This window comes from Anguilla rostrata, chromosome 17 (assembly GCF_018555375.3).
Source record: "Anguilla rostrata isolate EN2019 chromosome 17, ASM1855537v3, whole genome shotgun sequence".
Lineage (NCBI taxonomy): Eukaryota > Metazoa > Chordata > Actinopteri > Anguilliformes > Anguillidae > Anguilla > Anguilla rostrata.
In genome coordinates, this window is record NC_057949.1 from 24,810,931 (window position 1) to 24,829,241 (window position 18,311).

The following is an 18,311-nucleotide window of genomic DNA, read 5'->3' on the forward strand; positions in this document are numbered from 1 at the left end:
ACAGCCCACTCTGCATGATACCTATTCAATTAAAGAAGAAAGTTCTGGAAGGAAAGAATGTACTGGAGAAGAAGAAAAAGCAACTGTTTACTGAAACATTTACAACAAACTGCTGTCCACAAAAAAAGTTGGTTAAGGGGAGTTTACTCAAAGTAGTTATATAAATGAACATGACACAACATATACATTTATATATTGCTCCTGAAAACTCTTCTTGGGTATATGGTGATAATATATATATATATATATATATTATTAGAAAATAACAAACAGAGCAGTGTTACATCTGGATTGTTAATCCACACTCAACCCATAGTTATGGGCGAATACTGTACAGAAGCTGCAGGAATGCTCGGTGGTTCCAGGCATCAGAGATCTTTTATCCCATCCAGTAGTTACCAACGTGCGTAACACGGAGCCCATGCGTTCTCAAGCATTAAAATGGTAAATGGACCGCATTTATACAGCGCTTTTATCCAAAGCACTTTACGACTGACGCCTGAAAAACTCCATTCAAATTTCACTGATCGCTGATGGCAAGAAGACCTCCTTTTAGAAGCAATTACAGCAGCCATGGCAACAAGGCCATGCCTGATCCATAGCTACCAGCATCTGCAAATCTGATGCAATTATCTTTCAGTTCCAGCCAACCCTGATAAATCCCCTGTGGTTGATCACATCTATTTATATGCATATATTCCTCCAATTTTTGCATGAATGCAAATTTTAAGTGGGTGTCGATTTGATCCCATGTCATCTCGGCTAAGTGCAGGTGTCCTAGTTTATCAACCACGGATAGGCACTGATTGTGATTATGGTTTTGTGAGCATTTTACCATGCAAACGCTAAATCAGCAGGTCACTGTGCACTGCTAGTGTCTACATCAGCTACTTCGCTGCAGTGAGGTGCAGATTCTGCTTGTGTATAAAACTAGACCGTTAACACAACTGCCCCGTGCCCCCACCCCCCCTGCTGTGTGGTCCTGGCAGAAACCTTCTGGAAGACACACGGGAGTTAAGGTCAAAGGTCACTCCCGAGGGCAGTGGAACCACACTATGCGTTAATGTTTCTCCGCCAAGCATTCAGGACAGACACGTCAACAGCTGTCACTGCTTGCTCTGCAGTAAAACTCAACGATACAATAATACCCCTTTGCAGTCAGGAGTCTTCTATCTCCCATGTCTCACAGATTATAAAGGGCTGCACTGCACAGTCTCCCAAAGAGAACACGCAAAAATGCACATACTGAAAACATGATAATAATAGCAATAATGCAAATAATAACAAAGCTAAAAACTGAAATAAGTCTCCTGAAATTCAGGAGCTCTGCGAGGGCCTGGCTGTGGTATCCTCTCTCCCATTGGCTGCTCCGGCGCGGATTCTCTCCCGTTTCCGTGGTTACGCCAGGCCCACCTTGGCGTCGCCGATGGCGCCCCAGACATCAAACACAAACTCGTCCGGGAAGGCGAAGTCTCCCAGCGTCTCGTCCAGCGCCTCCGCAAACTCGTCCGGGTGAAGCTTGTCCTTCCCCACTTCCACCATGGTGGCCGCTAACCAACGGGGGGAGGGTCGGGGGGGTGGGGGCAGGACAGTGTGATAACCACGGATACAAAGCAACCCTCAGACATACATGCGTCAGACACACACGCATCTGATATACACACATCAGACATACATGCGTCAGACACACACGCATCTGATATACATGTGTCATACACAAGCGCGTGCATGAAACAGTATTCACAAATCAATACATCAATCCACAGCACAGATCAGCTGGCTTCATATGGTTATTTTTTAGGTAGCTACAGTGACACAACACTGTTCTGGACACACACATGCTTTACTCACTTCCACACAGACACAGATACACACACACACACATCTTACCCAGTTCTTTGTCTCTGATCCCCATGTAACTCTCCAGCAGGTCATCCACCCTCTCGACGGCCCTCTCCTCAAACGCAGAGGGCTGCAGGAGGCATTCAGCTGGGGTTACATATGCAGTGTGCTCACACACACACACACACACACACACACACACACACACACACACACGCACATACACACACACACACGCTCACACACACACACACACGCACGCACGCACGCACCACACACACACACCACACACACACACACACACACACACACACACACACGCTCACACACACACACACGCACACGCACACGAACGCACGCACACACACACACACATACACACACACACACTCACACACGCTCACACACACACACACACACACACAAACGCATACATACACACACACACGCACACATGCTCACACACACGCACACACACACACACGCTCACACACACACACACACACATGCACACATGCTCACACACACGCGCACACACACACACACAAACGCATACATACACACACACACACACGCACACATGCTCACACATGCACACACACACGCACATGCTCACACACACACGTACACACACGCACGCACGCACACACACACGCGAATGCTCACCAGCTCCTCCACAGTAGCAGGTCCTTTGGCCCACAGGCGAAGAGTCCCCCGTCCCGTCCCAATCTGTGCCCCCAAACTGGACCGAGCACCTCCCGCCCGCTGGCTCACCATGTCTGGGAACACGGAATCCGGAGGAGTGAGCGCTAACAAAACATAAAATAAAAAACAACACAAGCATGCGCACACTCACGTACACAGACGTGCATGCACACACTCACGTACACAGACGTGCATGCACACACTCACGTACACAGACGTGCATGCACACACTCACATACACAGACGTGCATGCGCACCCTCACGTACACAGACGTGCATGCGCACCCTCACGTACACAGACGTGCATGCACACACTCATGTACACAGACGTGCATGCACACACTCATGTACACAGACGTGCATGCACACACTCATGTACACAGACGTGCATGCGCACCCTCACATACACAGACGTGCATGCGCACCCTCACATACACAGACGTGCATGCACACACTCATGTACACAGACGTGCATGCACACACTCACATACACAGACGTGCATGCACACACTCACATACACAGACGTGCAAGCACACACTCACATACACAGAAATGCATGGATATACTCGCGTACACAGACGTGCATGCACACACTCATGTACACAGACGTGCATGCACACACCATTGTACACAGACGTGCATGCGCACACTCACATACACAGACGTGCATGCACACACTCACATACACAGACGTGCATGCGCACACTCACATACACAGATGTGCATGCGCACACTCACATACACAGACGTGCATGCACACACTCATGTACACAGACGTGCATGCACACACTCACATACACAGACGTGCATGCACACACTCATGTACACAGAAATGCATGGATATACTCGCGTACACAGATGTGCATGCGCACACTCACATACACAGACGTGCATGCACACACTCATGTACACAGACGTGCATGCACACACCATTGTACACAGACGTGCATGCACACACTCATGTATACAGACGTGCATGCACACACCATTGTACACAGACGTGCATGCACACACTCACATACACAGACGTGCATGCACACACTCATGTACACAGAAATGCACGGATATACTCACGTACACAGATGTGCATGCACACACCATTGTACACAGATGTGCATGCACACACTCACGTACACAGATGTGCATACACACATGAGGGTATATGCATTTGTGCCTGGGCTGCACACTCACACAAGGGGGGCACACATTCATATGGAGGCACAGACTCACCAAAGGCCCTCACTGGCTCCACCAACTTCATACGGAAGGTCTGCCCCTTGGGCAGCTCCTTCAGCATCTTAGCGACCTCATAGTGTCGAGAGCCAATCAGATCCCGCCCGTTGATGGATTCTATCATGTCTCCCACGTTGATAACTTGCATCTGTTGGATGACGCTTCCCTCTCTAATTCTCTAATGCAGCGGAAAAAAACACAAAACAAACCATCAATAAACAGTCACATTAAATAAACGGATCCATTTTAAAACATTACAAGTAATCAATAATCTCACTTAATATCTAATCACAACCATTTTCATAAATAAAACTGAAAATAAATTCCAAAACAACCATCTAGAACAGTGAGAAGTAACACTTCCAGCAAATTCTCCACTCCTGTTGCCAAACTAAAACATAAAGAAAAGGTAACGGACCAAACAACATTGAAAAGAACAGTTCAAAAGAATTATCGCCCCCTTCAGGCCATTTCCATGAAAAGCGGTTGAAGATGAATTGATCGAATGAAACAATAACACACTTAAGCCTGACTGTGTGCCTCGCTCAGGCCCTGCTGAGCACTGTATGTGAGCACAATACACCGCCTCAGGGACTTTAACACTATAGCTAGGACAAACTCATATGTGATGAAATAGAGCAGCTCTGTGTTCTGCCTTCAGTGCTTAAAACATTTATGTGTCCGTTTGTCCTACACAAACGAGGACATGATGCTCCCCAGCAGAACATGTCATGCCTCCCGCCTGCCTAGAGGGGCTGCGGCATTTCCTGTCTGAGTTACGATGCTTCCTGCCTGCCTGCCTGCCTGCCTGCCTGCCTGCCCTGGGGAAAAAAATGGCTTCCACCAGCTGTGCTTCCTGTCTGCAAATGCTACGCCCGTCGTCCTGCGATGATGCGTTTCCTGCCCACCTTGACGAAGGCGTACCCGGCGCCGTTGTCGGTGATGGTGAGGCCCAGGCCCTCCTCGCCCTTGAACACCTCCACCTCCTTCTTCTGCCCCTTCACGTGGGCAAAGATGAAGTCCTCCAGCCCAATCTGCCCCCCCAAAAGCTTCTCCATGTCCACCTTGTGCGTGTTCAGAGTGCAGAACATCACCTGTGGAGGGAGGGTTGGGGGGATGGGGGGGGGGTTGGTAGAACAGAAAGAGACAGGGAGCGGGAGGGAGGGATTAACAGAGACCGCGAGAAAGTGGTAGCCAGCATTTTTGTGGTGTAAGTTTTTATAAATGGGCATCTTCCATTGGCACTGGCATCAGCCATTTTTAGCCTGACTGATTTCCTTCTTATGCCCCCTTGCCCGCCCACCCCCCCCATTCCAGTTCTGTGCCACCCCCCACCCCCCACCCCCCCACTCACCGCTCACCTCAGCAGGTGGGATGGCGAAGGCCTCCCCGATCTTGGCGTAGAGCTCGCGCACGTTGCTGAACCCCTCGATGCGTCCCGTGGGGCTGCCGTGCGCCAGCTGGGTGTGGAAGGTGAGGCGGGGGCGCAGGCCGAGGGGCGGGGGGGGCAGGCCCGGCTGCAGCCCCTCCAGAGGGCCCTGCTCCCCCAGCCCGCCACGCCCGCCCCCACCTCCGACGCCCTCCCAGCCGTCCACGTTCAGACCGGCCCGGGCAGGCTCCGCCTCCTCGCTCTCCATCAGGGGAGGGGCCTTCTTTCTCCGCCCAATGCCCAGCGGCATGGTCCCTGCGCACACGCGGCTGCGCCTCTCTCTATTGGCTGGTTTGTCTGTGTCGGGGCCGTTCTATTGGCCAGGCTGACTGCACGCCCGTGTGTGTGCGAGGGTGATTGGACACTGCTAGGGCCACGCCTTCTCCATGCACCAGCTGGAAGATGTCACCCTCTCTGGGCAGAAATCACTGTCGTATTAATGAGGAGCCCCCTGCTAGGAACCTCTTCACTTCTGCTGAAAGCTGGGAGGCCCCAGCTCCACTCAAGTGCAGCAACCGAATGATTTTATTCACAAAGGAACCAGGGCCTCGGCATCCACAGGGACACACGTTCTCGAACGTTACTCACACTTCACATGGAGTTCAGCTTGTGGCACTGAGTGTACAGGTGACCCAGTTCTTGGATTTGGAGACCTGGAAAAAATAAGGCATCAAGAGATATACTAGGACGCCTTTCATGGCACAGTGGTAAGGAACTGGGCAGTAAACTCGAAAGGTGCAGGTCTCGATTCTGCTGAAGTGAGGACACTCCATTCAGTGCAGCAAGATATTTTATTACAAGCATTGCTTCAGTAATACCACAGGACAATAATGGATACAAAGTAAGGAGTGCCATGTGCACGAGTGTAAGTCGCTCTGGATGGAGCCTGGACATAAATAGGCATCAAGATATAATGTAATGTAATAATAGGAGGGGACAAAAAAAAACACCCTCACAATACTCTCCTTAAAAGGAAAGCTCAGCTAATTTAGCTGAATAAGGTGTGCCTCTTTCACAGTCTGTATTTTATTGTTTTAACACTGCACACATTCATTTGCTATTGTACTTTTCCCGTGACCGCTGGGAAATTCAATGAAAAGCGACTGCGCAGCCAAGTCATCATCCGTCATCGTCGCATTGTGCTACTTACAATGAATTTTACTGTTGCAATATAAGCTTGCTAGCGAAGTACCAATAAAACTATTCCGTGTTCTTCAGATTCGCGTATTCTAGTTAATATTTAAATAAGAATGATCTCATGGTTCCTTTATTGCTATATTTTGCAGAACTATATAAGATTTACTTAAAACAATGAATTAGCAAGCGATGTAGCTTCAGTAAACGGGCCAAGAAAACACCGAATTTGGAGGAAACCAACTACATGTCGAGGTATTTACCGACCTTACTGCGTATAGCCCTGAGACGATCTTCTGCCCTGGAGCGACGTCCCTCGGGCCCAATAGTACAACCAGTATCTACTTACGATAACGGACCAGTCAATAACTACTCGTTATCTGTGGAATAAAGTTAGTTACAGATTATTAATTCTCCCGATCAGATCCAAAGTAGGGATAGCGGACTCGCATCTGGAGAGGGCGGGACGTCACTTCTAACAGCCAACCAGACAATGGAATAGAGGAAATGCCAGTTTTCCCCACTACACCGGTTTACAGCCAACTTTACACTGTTGTCCAATTCTGGACCCGAAAATCGCCAAATGCCCTCAAATATGTTTAATTTGGACAGATGGGTGCACGCGTGTTATACTAGCCTGTTTTATGTGCGTTCTCCCCACTTTTCGACACACTGAAATTCTGGAGTGGACATACAACACGAGTTGGGTTTTTTGAAACATAAATCTGTGAACAGCGATTAACGCCAAATGGTAACAACGTGTTGTCCCAAGATCTGGTAATAAAATAGGTAAATAAGCAGCCTGTGTGTTGTTGTGTAGAGTGGGAAATAAAGTTACCCGTTTGACCCCCCATGTTAAGGGACTTCATTGGTAACACAGCTCGGTCTGAAAAAATCCGCCCCTGAAATAGGTCTACGTAGGATAGCGGGTATGTGTTTATTTCTGCAATGGAGAGAGTAATGCCGTTGGATACCGTTTCGTTTGCTTCCATTATGGACTAGCTGGTGAGATTCGGAGTTCACTGTACAAGCGGCGCAAGTTTGGCCTACTGAAGCGAAAAGGAATATAACTAAAGGGATTGACGCTGACAGCTGAGGGTAGCAGTTCGGTGATGCAGAATACCTCCGATTGCTAATTTACTTAACAGCTAATGGAAAGTCGATTCGAAAACACAAACATGAATACTTATATTTTTGTATACTGCATTACTATATATATATATACATGAGGGCTGATGTGTTATTCAGCTGACTGGGTGGTTCTAATTCTTGAATGAGCCCACTGTCCACAATGGAATCGTACCAACTGTGGCCAGTAGCCCCCGCAGCATGACGCATAATTGAGGCAGAGTCGTCCAAGATAAGGAAGGGGTCCAAGATTTACTGTTCTCCAGCGACCCCTGCTGGTCAGTTGGGTGTCTGCAAGTCCGCCTGTTAACGTGCAAATAGAGGTTCCTCCGACTCATCTCTGCGCAAGCACGCGTGATAAGAAAGTGGTGCTTTGTCGTCACAACTTGTCTTCTGCCTGTCTTCGGCTTGTTTGCGCTCTGCTGAAGGGATAGCCAGGGGTCCAGTTATAAGCGCTGACAAACAACTCGGCATTCCGAATTGTGAGAAAAAAAAGGGGGGGATAAAAAAAAACTCTCCTAACCCAAAGAGGAAAACACGCAAACACGGCAGCAGCAGCGAGAGTGTACTACAGACTTTATTAGAATGATGAGTATATACAGAGGCGTGGCTGTAGTTTGGGGAGGCCAGGGCAATGAGGGAGGGGAATCACGCAGCCTGAGCTTCCTCCATCTTCTTCTTCCTCACCAGCAGCCGTCGTTCCCGCTCAAATTCTTTCATCCGCATCACATAGCTGTGGACACACACGTACACACATTCCACACACGGCCGGCGCGCGCACACACATGCACGCACGCACGCACGCACACACACACACACACAAGCAAAAATATCCACATTATTGGTAAGAGCTCTACAGTGGTATTATTCATAGTACTTTTGAGTACACTATAGCAGTAATAAGAGCACTACAGTGGTATTATTCATAGTACTGCTTAGTGCACTATAGCAGTGATAAGGGCACTACAGTGGTATTATTCATAGTACTGCTGAGTGCACTATAGCAGTGATAAGGGCACTACAGTGGTATTATTCATAGTACTGCTGAGTGCACTATAGCAGTGATAAGGGCACTACAGTGGTATTATTCATAGTACTGCTGAGTGCCTATAGCAGTGATAAGGGCACTACAGTGGTATTATCATCACGTACTGTGGCACATAGCAGCATGATCAGGGCACACATGGGTATTATTCATAGTACTGCTGAGTGCACTATCCAATGTAAGGCCACTACAGTGGTATTATTCATAGTACTGCTGAGTGCACTATAGCAGTGATAAGGGCACTACAGTGGTATTATTCATAGTACTGCTGAGTGCACTATAGCAGTGATCAGGGCACTACAGTGGTATTATTCATAGTACTGCTGAGTGCACTATCGCAGTGATAAGGCCACTACAGTGGTATTATTCATAGTACTGCTGAGTGCACTATCGCAGTGATAAGGGCACTACAGTGGTATTATTCATAGTACTGCTGAGTGCACTATAGCAGTGATAAGGGCACTACAGTGGTATTATTCATAGTACTGCTGAGTGCACTATAGCAGTGATAAGGGCACTACAGTGGTATTATTCATAGTACTGCTGAGTGCACTATAGCAGTGATAAGGGCACTACAGTGGTATTATTCATAGTACTGCTGAGTGCACTATAGCAGTGATAAGGGCACTACAGTGGTATTATTCATAGTACTGCTGAGTGCACTATAGCAGTGATAAGGGCACTACAGTGGTATTATTCATAGTACTGCTGAGTGCACTACAGCACTGTGAGCTCTACTTACTCCTGATGCTGACAGTAGTCCCAGTCGTGTCTCTCGTGCTTGCAGGCCAGGAAGTTGGGCCAGTTGTCCCTCTTGCACTTCATGAGTTTGAGGAGGTGGTGGGCACAGTAGTCCCTCTGGACCACCGGCAGCAGGGCGTCATTCATCTGCTGTTGCGTAGCAACCATCTCTGCCGGGGGGGGGGGGGCACAAGTCACGCTCCGCAAATTACATCAGTCACACTCCGCACGGGAGTACCTCACAGTACGCTCCAAACATCGCTTTATAATAGATGCATTACACCCTGGCGATAATAAGAAAACCTTGCCCCCGTATTACACTGCCAGTGTTATCGACTGAATGCAGCACTGTTGCCTCACAGGAAGAAGATCATGGGTTTGAATCCCAGCCAGGGCCCATCTGTGTGGAGTATCCTCTGGGTACTCCAGTTTCCTCCCACAATCCAAAGACATGCAGGTTAGGAGAGTATACTACTGTCTGTAAGAGTGTATGAGTTGCCTTTGATACTTAGTCTTGGCCCTTAGTATTTTGATGTACATCACCTTGATTGCCTCAAACATTACATTTTGTTCCAAACATTACGTTATAATAAGACATACCTATATTACAATCACTTATCTCTGTGCGTTTTACTATCAAATTATATTAGACATATTACATTGCACTCCATGTCATATTTTACTCTACAACTAAGCAGAAATGAAGCTCCAATGGCTCAATCAGCAAAAGTGCTCCCCATGAATACAAACAGACAAAACGGTCATCAGGAGGCTTTGACTGTGAGTTCACAATGGCCACTCAAAAATATGCAAACATGTATTTTTTAAATGGTGGAAAATTAACTGTATCAACGGCAACTCCTATTAGCTGTATGTTTCATTTGCTACATTAACCAGAAAAAATAAACTGATTGCTTTGAATGAACCCGTTTGACAACAAAATAAGTGTTCTATTCAGATAAACAATAAATGCAGATAATTTGTTAGCAACGAAGAACAAATGTAGCTACGCGTTTATTCATATTCGTATCCACTGAAAATGTACCATTTAAAATGATTTGAGGTTACATGTTCTACAAACAAAAATAATACTGCTGTAGCGATATTTAAACCGCTTAACATCTAAAGTGTCAACCAAATAATGTTATTAAAACGTCAGGGCGACCATTACGATTAAAATGCAAAACGACACAAAAACGTTGTGCGCAGGTGTAACGACAATTATAGGTGCAGTGGTCCTTTTGTAATTCACCTAACTGGCATAACAAGCTCATGTTTCAAATTCGGACAGAACAAAAACAGCTCATTCAATCGGTGTACTGTCTAAAGGTCAGACCTGTATACCTTTTGTCCACATTTATCTATGTGTGAATGTAACTGACAAGGTATATTTAGTTCGATTTCGCCGTTACTCGTTGCTGGGAATCGAATCTACCTTGTAGCTGCAAGGCCAGTTATGCTAACCATTATGCTACTCAATCCAAAACGTTATATGGAAGTTCACCTAGCAACTTATTTTTAACGCATGTTTACCGGTGAATATTTCAAAGGTATGCGTGGGTACTCAGCAGCAGGCTTAGTTTACACGAAGACGTGAGAACTGTTTCATACGAACCTCTCTCTTTCCTCTCATCTTCAAAGCCGAGCTGCGGTTCGAATGAAGACGGCTTCCGAGGGTCCGGTTCGGTGTCCGGCTGCGTAATATAACTTCGGACAAGGTGAGATCCCATATCGACTACGGGATATTAGTCGTTGGGTGCTTTTATCTCGTCAGTAATTGCACAGGGGCCAAATGTCTTTCTGTCATACGAAATGTAAATATTTCCACTCTCCACAATTCGGTCACCTCCAGCGGACTCGTTGCACCACTCAGATGATCCGTTTCCGTTCTGGGACGGAAGAAAGCAATGCATGTGGGCCAAAGGAGAAATCTTCCCCCTATTTAGATTCACTTGTGCATATTCGTTCCGGTTTCTTCTGCGTAATAGAGACATCGCCAAATCTGCAGGGATTACAGTACTAAGATCATTATTTATGGCCAATAGATTTGTTGTTTTGTCAATTTGTTGTATTCCGCACGTTGTATTCTTTTTTGACAGATAAATGTCTGCCATATTAAATTTTTTCAACCAATTTTGTATTTGTTCTTAGCAGTTATGTGAAAAAAGATAACAACATAAAAAATGTTAAACTCTTCATGTAACTTTTTATTTTTAAAAATGTGATACTTTAAAAAAAAGCCCAAAAGTACAGGAAAACAAATGTATAATACACACATTTTCCTCCAAGTGTGAAGTCTAGAAAAAAAGACAAACAAGCCATTCTAAGACAATGTTCTATGTGCACAGCCCCCAGTAGGCAAACAGCAAACATTTGACCAACAGGGGGTAATATTTTACAGTGCAACGGTTCACCAACAGTCCCAAAGTTTGTAACAGTGGAACAATTATTTAAATAAACTGAAAAAGTGAACAAAATAATTCACTATATATTGATAACAGATTTGCGACATCACTGTCTGAAATGGTCAGTGAGCTATACATTACTATGGTACAGATGGGAGTCTATGCGTGACGGATTTGCTCTGCTGGTAATTATAACTGCTACCTTTGCAATATTGTGGGAACTGGCTTGGTGATATTTGGCCATCCATTTTATGTTTATTTATGGAATGAAGACACCATCCAAAATCATGTATGCATATATAAATTCCTAACATGCTTTAGAGAATTTCATGGAGAGCATGTAATGAAACTGTAACTGGCTATGGAGTCAGTCAGGCTACATCTGAAGTGGTTAATGTCCCCGCCAGGACTACACGAGGACACCTTTGGGGGATTCCCTCTAGGTGGGAGGCGTCTTCTTGACCATGTCCAATTAATTAGAAATGAACAGTTTTAAAAACATAGGATGATATATTTTTAAATATCTTTAAAAAAAATGATGATTGTGAATGTGTTTTCACTCATCATACTTTAGAGAGGCAGCAGGGAATTCTCAAATTTAAATAATGGGATTCAGAGGTGGAGAGAGTGGCTATCACTGCCTATGAGGGAGGGAGGCAGCAGTGGAACCACAACAGCGAAGCAGAGAAGAGTTAGGAGGGGCATGTCACGACGTTCCTGCGGACATGTTCCAGTCCACCACGGAGGTCTGCCCCGGGAGACGCGGGGCGGCGCGGGGGCGTGACCCAAAGAGACGTGACGCGGCCTCACGCGGCAACCGTGCGTACAGCCCAGCAGCGCGCCAGGCAACAGCTCTGCGTCAAACTGAGGCAATGTATGCAAAAAAAAAAGGCTGCGCAACCACAAATAGCGTCCTGACCTGCTCAACCGACGCGCAGCGGGAAGTTCCCATCACGCGAAGGAACGAGAGAGCGACGAGAACGACACCCCAACTGCAATTATGGCCGGTCCGTGCGTGCTTAACGCAGTTCAGCGTGCTGCAGTCAGGCACGTGAGGCAAAGAGAGGCGTGCGGGTCAGCTATCAGAGGTGTGTGTGTGTGTGTGTGTGTGTGTGTGTGTGTGTGTGTGTGTGTGTCCACGCGGGGACGGCAGGGGCTGCTGGACGTCCAATCAGCAGAAAGCACTGTCGTCCTCAAAATGGGCCTTCTGCAGCATCTTCACGTGGTGCTCGTAGATCTTGAGGGCGGGGCCAAGCCTTATTGACAGGCCGGTCAGCACATCATTCCGCTGCATCAGGAGGAGGGATTTCCCATCAATTTCCTGTTTGGGGACAGGAAGAGAGGGGTCATTATCTGTGTGACCTCTGCCTCATAGACCCATCATGAGTCTGCTCCATAGAACATATAAAAATACTCCTTGTTTGTACAGCCTTGTAGAGAGGTGATTTTTTTCCAAAAGGGACATAAAAATAGAAATATTTTTGCGTGATCTCACAAAACTTCTGCATTGTCCCACAAAACTTGCTAGCAAGGCTGATGAGCTGATTCTTCCCTTCACAGGGACTACTGATTTTTGTGTTCATCTTAAAGCAGCTCCAAATTTAGCCACGAGAATCCAGATGAGGCTAATCAACTGCTAAATCCATTACTGTAATTGGTCAATCTATTGCTGAGTCACAATGCCATGTAGCCCTCCTGGAAAAAGGCTTTGGAACTGCTGTAGACTCCCGCAGCAGCCATGATCCTCACAGTGGCTCCTGAGACCGCGGAGCTCTGCTGCCACCCTGTGGCGACCAGGGGGACTGCGGACTGACCTGTACTCTGAACGCGGCAGCCTGTTCGGGAAAGCCAGCCGCGACGAAGTAACTCGCCACGTCAGACACGCTCCACTCCAGCGGGCTCTGCGCAGCCTTCTCCGTCTTCACAAAGCTACAGCAGGGAAAATAGAGGGAACGGAGGCAGGGGGGAGAGAGAGAGAGACGCAAAAGGAGATGGGGGGGAGGGAGGAGGAGAGGAAAAGAAGGAGAGAGAGAGAGAGCTCAGGGTGTTGTCTTCTCCCCCTGAAGAAGGTGTTTTATATGATGTGTCACACACGGGCTCGTTATGGGTTCAGCTCAGGACAGAATGAATGAGTCTCTTCTACAGTTTCGCAGGGTGCAGGCTCTGTGCCCGTCGCTGCCAACAGCCTGCAGTGCCCGACGGGCACCTCCCCGCTGTCAGGCACAAGGGCACACTTGCACTATTCTCCATTCATCCCCATCCGTCTTCCTGACCTACAAAAACAGACTCACACTCCTCTTTTCATCCCTCCTTCTTCCACCATGCCGTTGTCCCTGGGGGAGGCAGTGGGGGTCAGCAAACAGGAGGCCACGCCCACCTCAATCTTACACCCCATACCTGTAGAAGCAAGCAGAGGCCAGCATGCAGTCGCTCACAATTAACACACAGGTTTAGTATTATACATAAAATAATAATAAGAATAATAATCAAATCCATTTTCTTTGTATATCGCTTTTTACAAAATATTGTCAAAAAGACGCTTTACAGAGTAGCAGAAAAAGGCAATTTTTCCCTTACCATTTTTCCTGCTATAATTATTAGCATATTATTATTACTATTATTGTTGTTGTAATTATTATTATTATTATTATTATTATTATTATTATTAATAATAATAATAATAATAATAATAATACAGGTGTACAATATGAGCTTCTCAGAAAGGATTTTCAAAGGAAAAAAGGACAGTGAAAACACATGGAAAAAATAATAATACAAAGTTTAGCAGAACTCACAGGCATCAGGAGGAACTGATGTAACCTGTTCCCCTCCTTCTGTCAATGTCATCACTTCCCCCTGGTGGGAGGGGGGGGGTAACAGAGAAAGACGCAGGTGCAAAGCAAAACATTATATTTATATTTGTGAAGAGACTGGTTTAGATAAGTAGCAGGATGCAGGTATGATGGTGGAGAGTTCTGTGTGCTGATTGGGCGGTTACCTGTGTGCTTGAGCGGTCACAGATCAGCTGGTCAGGGGTAACGGCGCTCTCCTCCACCCGGAGTTCCTCATGTCCGTTTGCCGTTTCCCTCTGGACAGACGGACAGAGCGCCCGCACCTGTGGGACAGCTAATACAGACACGCACACGCACACGCACACGCACAGTCTCAAACTAATGTTCTGACTTGGCAGTATGCATTTCACGAACTACACAGCTCACAAAAACTATCATCTGTAAAGATAATGAACTGATGTCAGTGAGTAGGTTTACCTTTCACCACCTCTAAACTAACCAAAACAAAAAGCAACAATGACAAGTCCTAACATGCCACACACACACACACACACAAACACACACATTTCTCTGTTATCTGATCTGCACACCTGCATCTCCCTGTAGGCATCTGTGTGCAGTGGGACTCCTTTCAGTGTCGCACACTTCCTGCTGTGGGCCGATGCAGCTGGAGGAGGGGATGGGCTCCATTTTGGGCTCGTTGGGACAGTCAGGGGGGGTAAGTGAACCCGGGACGACAGTGGTGGCGATGGGCCCGGGGATATTCGGTCTCTCCCTGGCCCCGCCACGGTCCTCCGTCTCCCCCCCTCTCTGGCAGAGAGGAACCGTACTCCCACAAGCTCCAGTGTCCCTCTCTCCGGCAGACAGTGAACCGCAGGCCGGCCTTTCCGGACCGCTAACCTCACTGCTCTCCGTCTCCATGGCTACCGCCCCCGTCGCCGCCTGGAACGGAAGACCTCTGTGAGCCTTACTTGGATACATTATTTGGGAAGATGCGCTATTATCTATTTCGCTGCTACGGCAGATTCCATTAAAATTATCACTGGAAGGCAGTTGGTAATCTTACACAGGAGGATGGCGCTCCACCACAGATAGCACCAAACGGAGGTGATCAGAGATCCTTTTACAGTACTAGTGTTCCACTGAAAGGTTCCCCAGAGTACTTCCTGCTTGCAGACATGTGGAGGTTTTTAATGACTGTCATTTTTTTGTGTTCTAATATAACATTTTTGATGTCATTCTGGACTATTCTCATTTCGAGGGATAAAATGTGAGGCATTTCATTGTGTTTATTACATTTAACAGATTTTTCTTCTCAATGCGTGCTCAGAATGAATCTAGTTATATTTTCATTGCTAACTATCTGTACTTTTCTGCCATGTTTAGGTCTTTCATATTGCAGACTTTGCCTTATGTGCTGATTTCTTTCATTTATTTATTAAGAAGCTCCCTTCTTTGACTGACAGTTTCAAAATCATATTACATGCATGTATGTCATATGATTTTAAAACTGTCAGTCTTTGAAATCAATGTTTGATATTGATCGATTCGATATGCATATCAGTTTAGGCAGTGTATCATGATTAATGGAGAAAAGTTTATACTGAAAAGGGTGAAAAAGTTTGTCCATTTATCAGGGGGAAACTGTTTCCTTGGAAATAATTACAACTAAATATCCAATATAAACACACCCAAACACACCAGTTTAGTACTGCCCGAGGGAATAAAGACACTTTCCCTAAACCAGAAAATAACAATACTATATGAAAAACATGTTCTCAAGTTGTACTGTTAAAATGACACCCCACTTGGATATAGAAACTCGGTTCATCGTAAAACCTTATAGGTTAGTTCCTTAGTTTCAATCAATTCATAAGTTAGCCTAGTTGTTCCAGTCAAAAGCTGTGAGCAGGGTAAAATCTTAACTACATGTCATATCAAAAAGAGCGATGTGTCCTAATGCGGTGTCTCGCGGCACTCGCATGACAGTAGTGCTGCAGCGCACTCACGCTCCTTGATCTTCCACCGCACTACCGTAGTCACAGAAACGACACATACGCGCTCAACCGACGTTCGGGCGCGTCTACTGTTCAGACTGCGCGTTAGCACATCACCGGAACTTTGACAAAAGTGCCATTCTACAAGTATGAGATCCTTTCACACCAAAGATCTCTGCGAAGCGAATACCAGCCACACAACTGCTAGAACGGAGAAATGCCCTCATCCTTGTTCTGTCCCTGTAGCGCATGGCAAACAACCGCACCGACAACGAGGTGTAATCTACCCTGTGGCCTATTAAAAAAACGCAAATAAAACGCGGCGAAAGTTTCTGCTTAAATACTGTGTGAAGAGTGAAACGGTTTCCATAATAGCAAAATATCTACTCCAACCGGCTAATGCATTGAGCTTTAGTTTGCATAATTGCCCCCTCCGATCGAGCAAACACCGTCGTTCGGAGTACAAGGGCGTGATGGACGCAATGAACTACCTTTTTCGCGGTTTGTCTGTCCTGCACGGCGCTCTGCAGGAGTCGCGCGTGCGACTTCCCCACCACTCCACGGACAGGCAGAGTAATGTTTCCGAACCGTGTCCGGCGGAGCCGACCCCTGGCAACCTCTCTCTCCAGAACCACCTTGACTTTGCTCCGGGTCAGCTTTTCCTGAGACAGACGCTCTTGGGAGCTTAGAAAGCCCAATATCTCCTTCAGACTCAGTTGCGCGTGCCCTTTTAATGCAGCGACGCCCCGGCTCCTCCGCACCAGGCTTCGTACAGAATTCACCAACCTGTCGCCGAGATCTGAAATGCTCTGGTCAAATTCGCCCTCGTTTCTCGTTGCCCCCGCACTGGGTTTTACCTTGATCGGCGCGTGCGGCTTCTGCCGCAGGTAGCCGCTGGTATTTGCACTGGTGCAAGTTTTATTTTGCAGTTTTGTGCTTGAGCGCTCGAGCTCAGGCAAACCGCGTTCCACTTCGCGAGCCCTCCTGTTCATACCAGAAGCGCCGCTTCCATTATTGTGGATGGTGCTTTTATCCCTGTCGGGCGAGGTACTGCTGCCTCCAGTCTGTGGCAGTTTTTCTTTCGGCGAATTTGTCCTCTCACCGTCGCTCCCTGTTGCACAATGAACCTGACTCCGACAAACCACCGTGCCACCGCTAATACAACTGTTCCCGCTATTCGGAACCAGGGCGGCTTCAGCGACGGGTAGGGGGGCAGTCTCGGGGTCACGGCACAGTATCGCATTCGTTATCTCCGCATCCCCAGTCTCTTCTCCCTGATCTGTGGAACTGTGCGCACTGTCGCCGTTGTTGAAAATAGTAGTTTTGGATTGGTTCTTCACAAAACCAGTCGGGTGTTCTGTTTTCTTTCGGCTTTTTCTTTGTACTTTAGCCGCGTTACGATAGGAAATTGAGCCTTTATAGCTAACTTTCAACACTGTTTGTTCCTGGATCAGTTTTTCCAATTCTGAACGGGTGCGCTCTGGATCTGACCCGTGTCGCCTACGGACCATTCGACATATTCTTTCAAGGTCCGGTCTGGCTTTTCGTGAGCGAAGTGAGTCTATAGTCTCCAAAATCCAGTCACGATACATAGGTTCGGACATGCTGGTGGGTATACTCGGTTTAGTTTGGACGAGTGCCTAAAAATGGTCGTTTCTGAAGTGACACTGGGGCTCCTATCGGCGGTTCGAGTTCGGCTGGAATGAAGCGGAAGCCCCACTGTACGCCTGCGTTGCCCACATTACGCGCTTAAGGTGGAGTGTTGGAGATACGATACGACACGAGACCATTTAAGGTGGTATAGCAAAGTTAGCAGAAAAATGGAAAACGACTATAGGCTAATATTTATCGTGCAAGGT

At 47.0% G+C, this 18,311-nt stretch overlaps 3 protein-coding genes across 5 annotated transcripts; all 3 read right to left on the bottom strand.

The window, feature by feature from the left end:
* Positions 1-128: 128 nt before the first annotated feature.
* LOC135243561 (PDZ domain-containing protein GIPC1-like) lies at positions 129-6,839 on the bottom strand. Of its 2 annotated transcripts, XM_064315491.1 has the most exons (7): positions 6,612-6,839; positions 5,143-5,863; positions 4,690-4,875; positions 3,779-3,959; positions 2,509-2,621; positions 1,891-1,972; positions 129-1,550 (listed from the first exon to the last, which is right to left on the bottom strand). In XM_064315491.1, the coding sequence occupies exons 2-7, from the start codon at positions 5,458-5,460 to the stop codon at positions 1,399-1,401; spliced, it is 1,032 nt and encodes a 343-aa protein (XP_064171561.1). In that variant the 5' UTR covers positions 5,461-5,863; positions 6,612-6,839; the 3' UTR covers positions 129-1,398. The 2 variants fall into 2 exon arrangements, with proteins under 2 accessions (XP_064171561.1, XP_064171562.1); XM_064315492.1 differs by lacking the exon at positions 6,612-6,839 and having other exon boundaries at positions 5,136-5,262.
* A 1,192-nt stretch (positions 6,840-8,031) lies between these two features.
* Positions 8,032-11,157, bottom strand: ndufb7 (NADH:ubiquinone oxidoreductase subunit B7). Its single transcript, XM_064315495.1, has 3 exons — positions 10,874-11,157; positions 9,260-9,428; positions 8,032-8,205 (listed from the first exon to the last, which is right to left on the bottom strand). The coding sequence occupies exons 1-3, from the start codon at positions 10,986-10,988 to the stop codon at positions 8,121-8,123; spliced, it is 369 nt and encodes a 122-aa protein (XP_064171565.1). The 5' UTR covers positions 10,989-11,157; the 3' UTR covers positions 8,032-8,120.
* Positions 11,158-11,444: 287 nt separating this feature from the next.
* LOC135243556 (uncharacterized) lies at positions 11,445-18,284 on the bottom strand. Of its 2 annotated transcripts, none has more exons than XM_064315483.1 (7): positions 17,310-18,284; positions 15,046-15,397; positions 14,662-14,789; positions 14,459-14,519; positions 13,955-14,060; positions 13,478-13,592; positions 11,445-12,984 (listed from the first exon to the last, which is right to left on the bottom strand). In XM_064315483.1, the coding sequence occupies exons 1-7, from the start codon at positions 18,054-18,056 to the stop codon at positions 12,835-12,837; spliced, it is 1,659 nt and encodes a 552-aa protein (XP_064171553.1). In that variant the 5' UTR covers positions 18,057-18,284; the 3' UTR covers positions 11,445-12,834. The 2 variants fall into 2 exon arrangements, with proteins under 2 accessions (XP_064171553.1, XP_064171552.1); XM_064315482.1 differs by having other exon boundaries at positions 16,944-18,284.
* Positions 18,285-18,311: the final 27 nt, after the last annotated feature.

Coding starts and splice junctions, on each gene's coding strand:
- ndufb7 (XM_064315495.1), bottom strand. CDS start 10,988: ATGGGATCTCACCTTGTCCGAAGTTATATTACGCAGCCGGACACCGAA. Junction 9,429..10,873: donor AGATGAGAGGAAAGAGAGAG/GTTCGTATGAAA, acceptor CCCCCCCGGCAG/AGATGGTTGCTACGCAACAG. Junction 8,206..9,259: donor GACTACTGTCAGCATCAGGA/GTAAGTAGAGCT, acceptor GTGTGTCCACAG/CTATGTGATGCGGATGAAAG.
- LOC135243561 (XM_064315491.1), bottom strand. CDS start 5,460: ATGCCGCTGGGCATTGGGCGGAGAAAGAAGGCCCCTCCCCTGATGGAG. Junction 3,960..4,689: donor CCGGGTACGCCTTCGTCAAG/GTGGGCAGGAAA, acceptor CCGCTGCATTAG/AGAATTAGAGAGGGAAGCGT. Junction 2,622..3,778: donor GGAGCCAGTGAGGGCCTTTG/GTGAGTCTGTGC, acceptor CCGTGTTCCCAG/ACATGGTGAGCCAGCGGGCG.
- LOC135243556 (XM_064315482.1), bottom strand. CDS start 18,056: ATGTCCGAACCTATGTATCGTGACTGGATTTTGGAGACTATAGACTCA. Junction 14,061..14,458: donor ATCAGTTCCTCCTGATGCCT/GTGAGTTCTGCT, acceptor TTGCTTCTACAG/GTATGGGGTGTAAGATTGAG. Junction 13,593..13,954: donor GGAGGGATGAAAAGAGGAGT/GTGAGTCTGTTT, acceptor TCCCTGCTGTAG/CTTTGTGAAGACGGAGAAGG.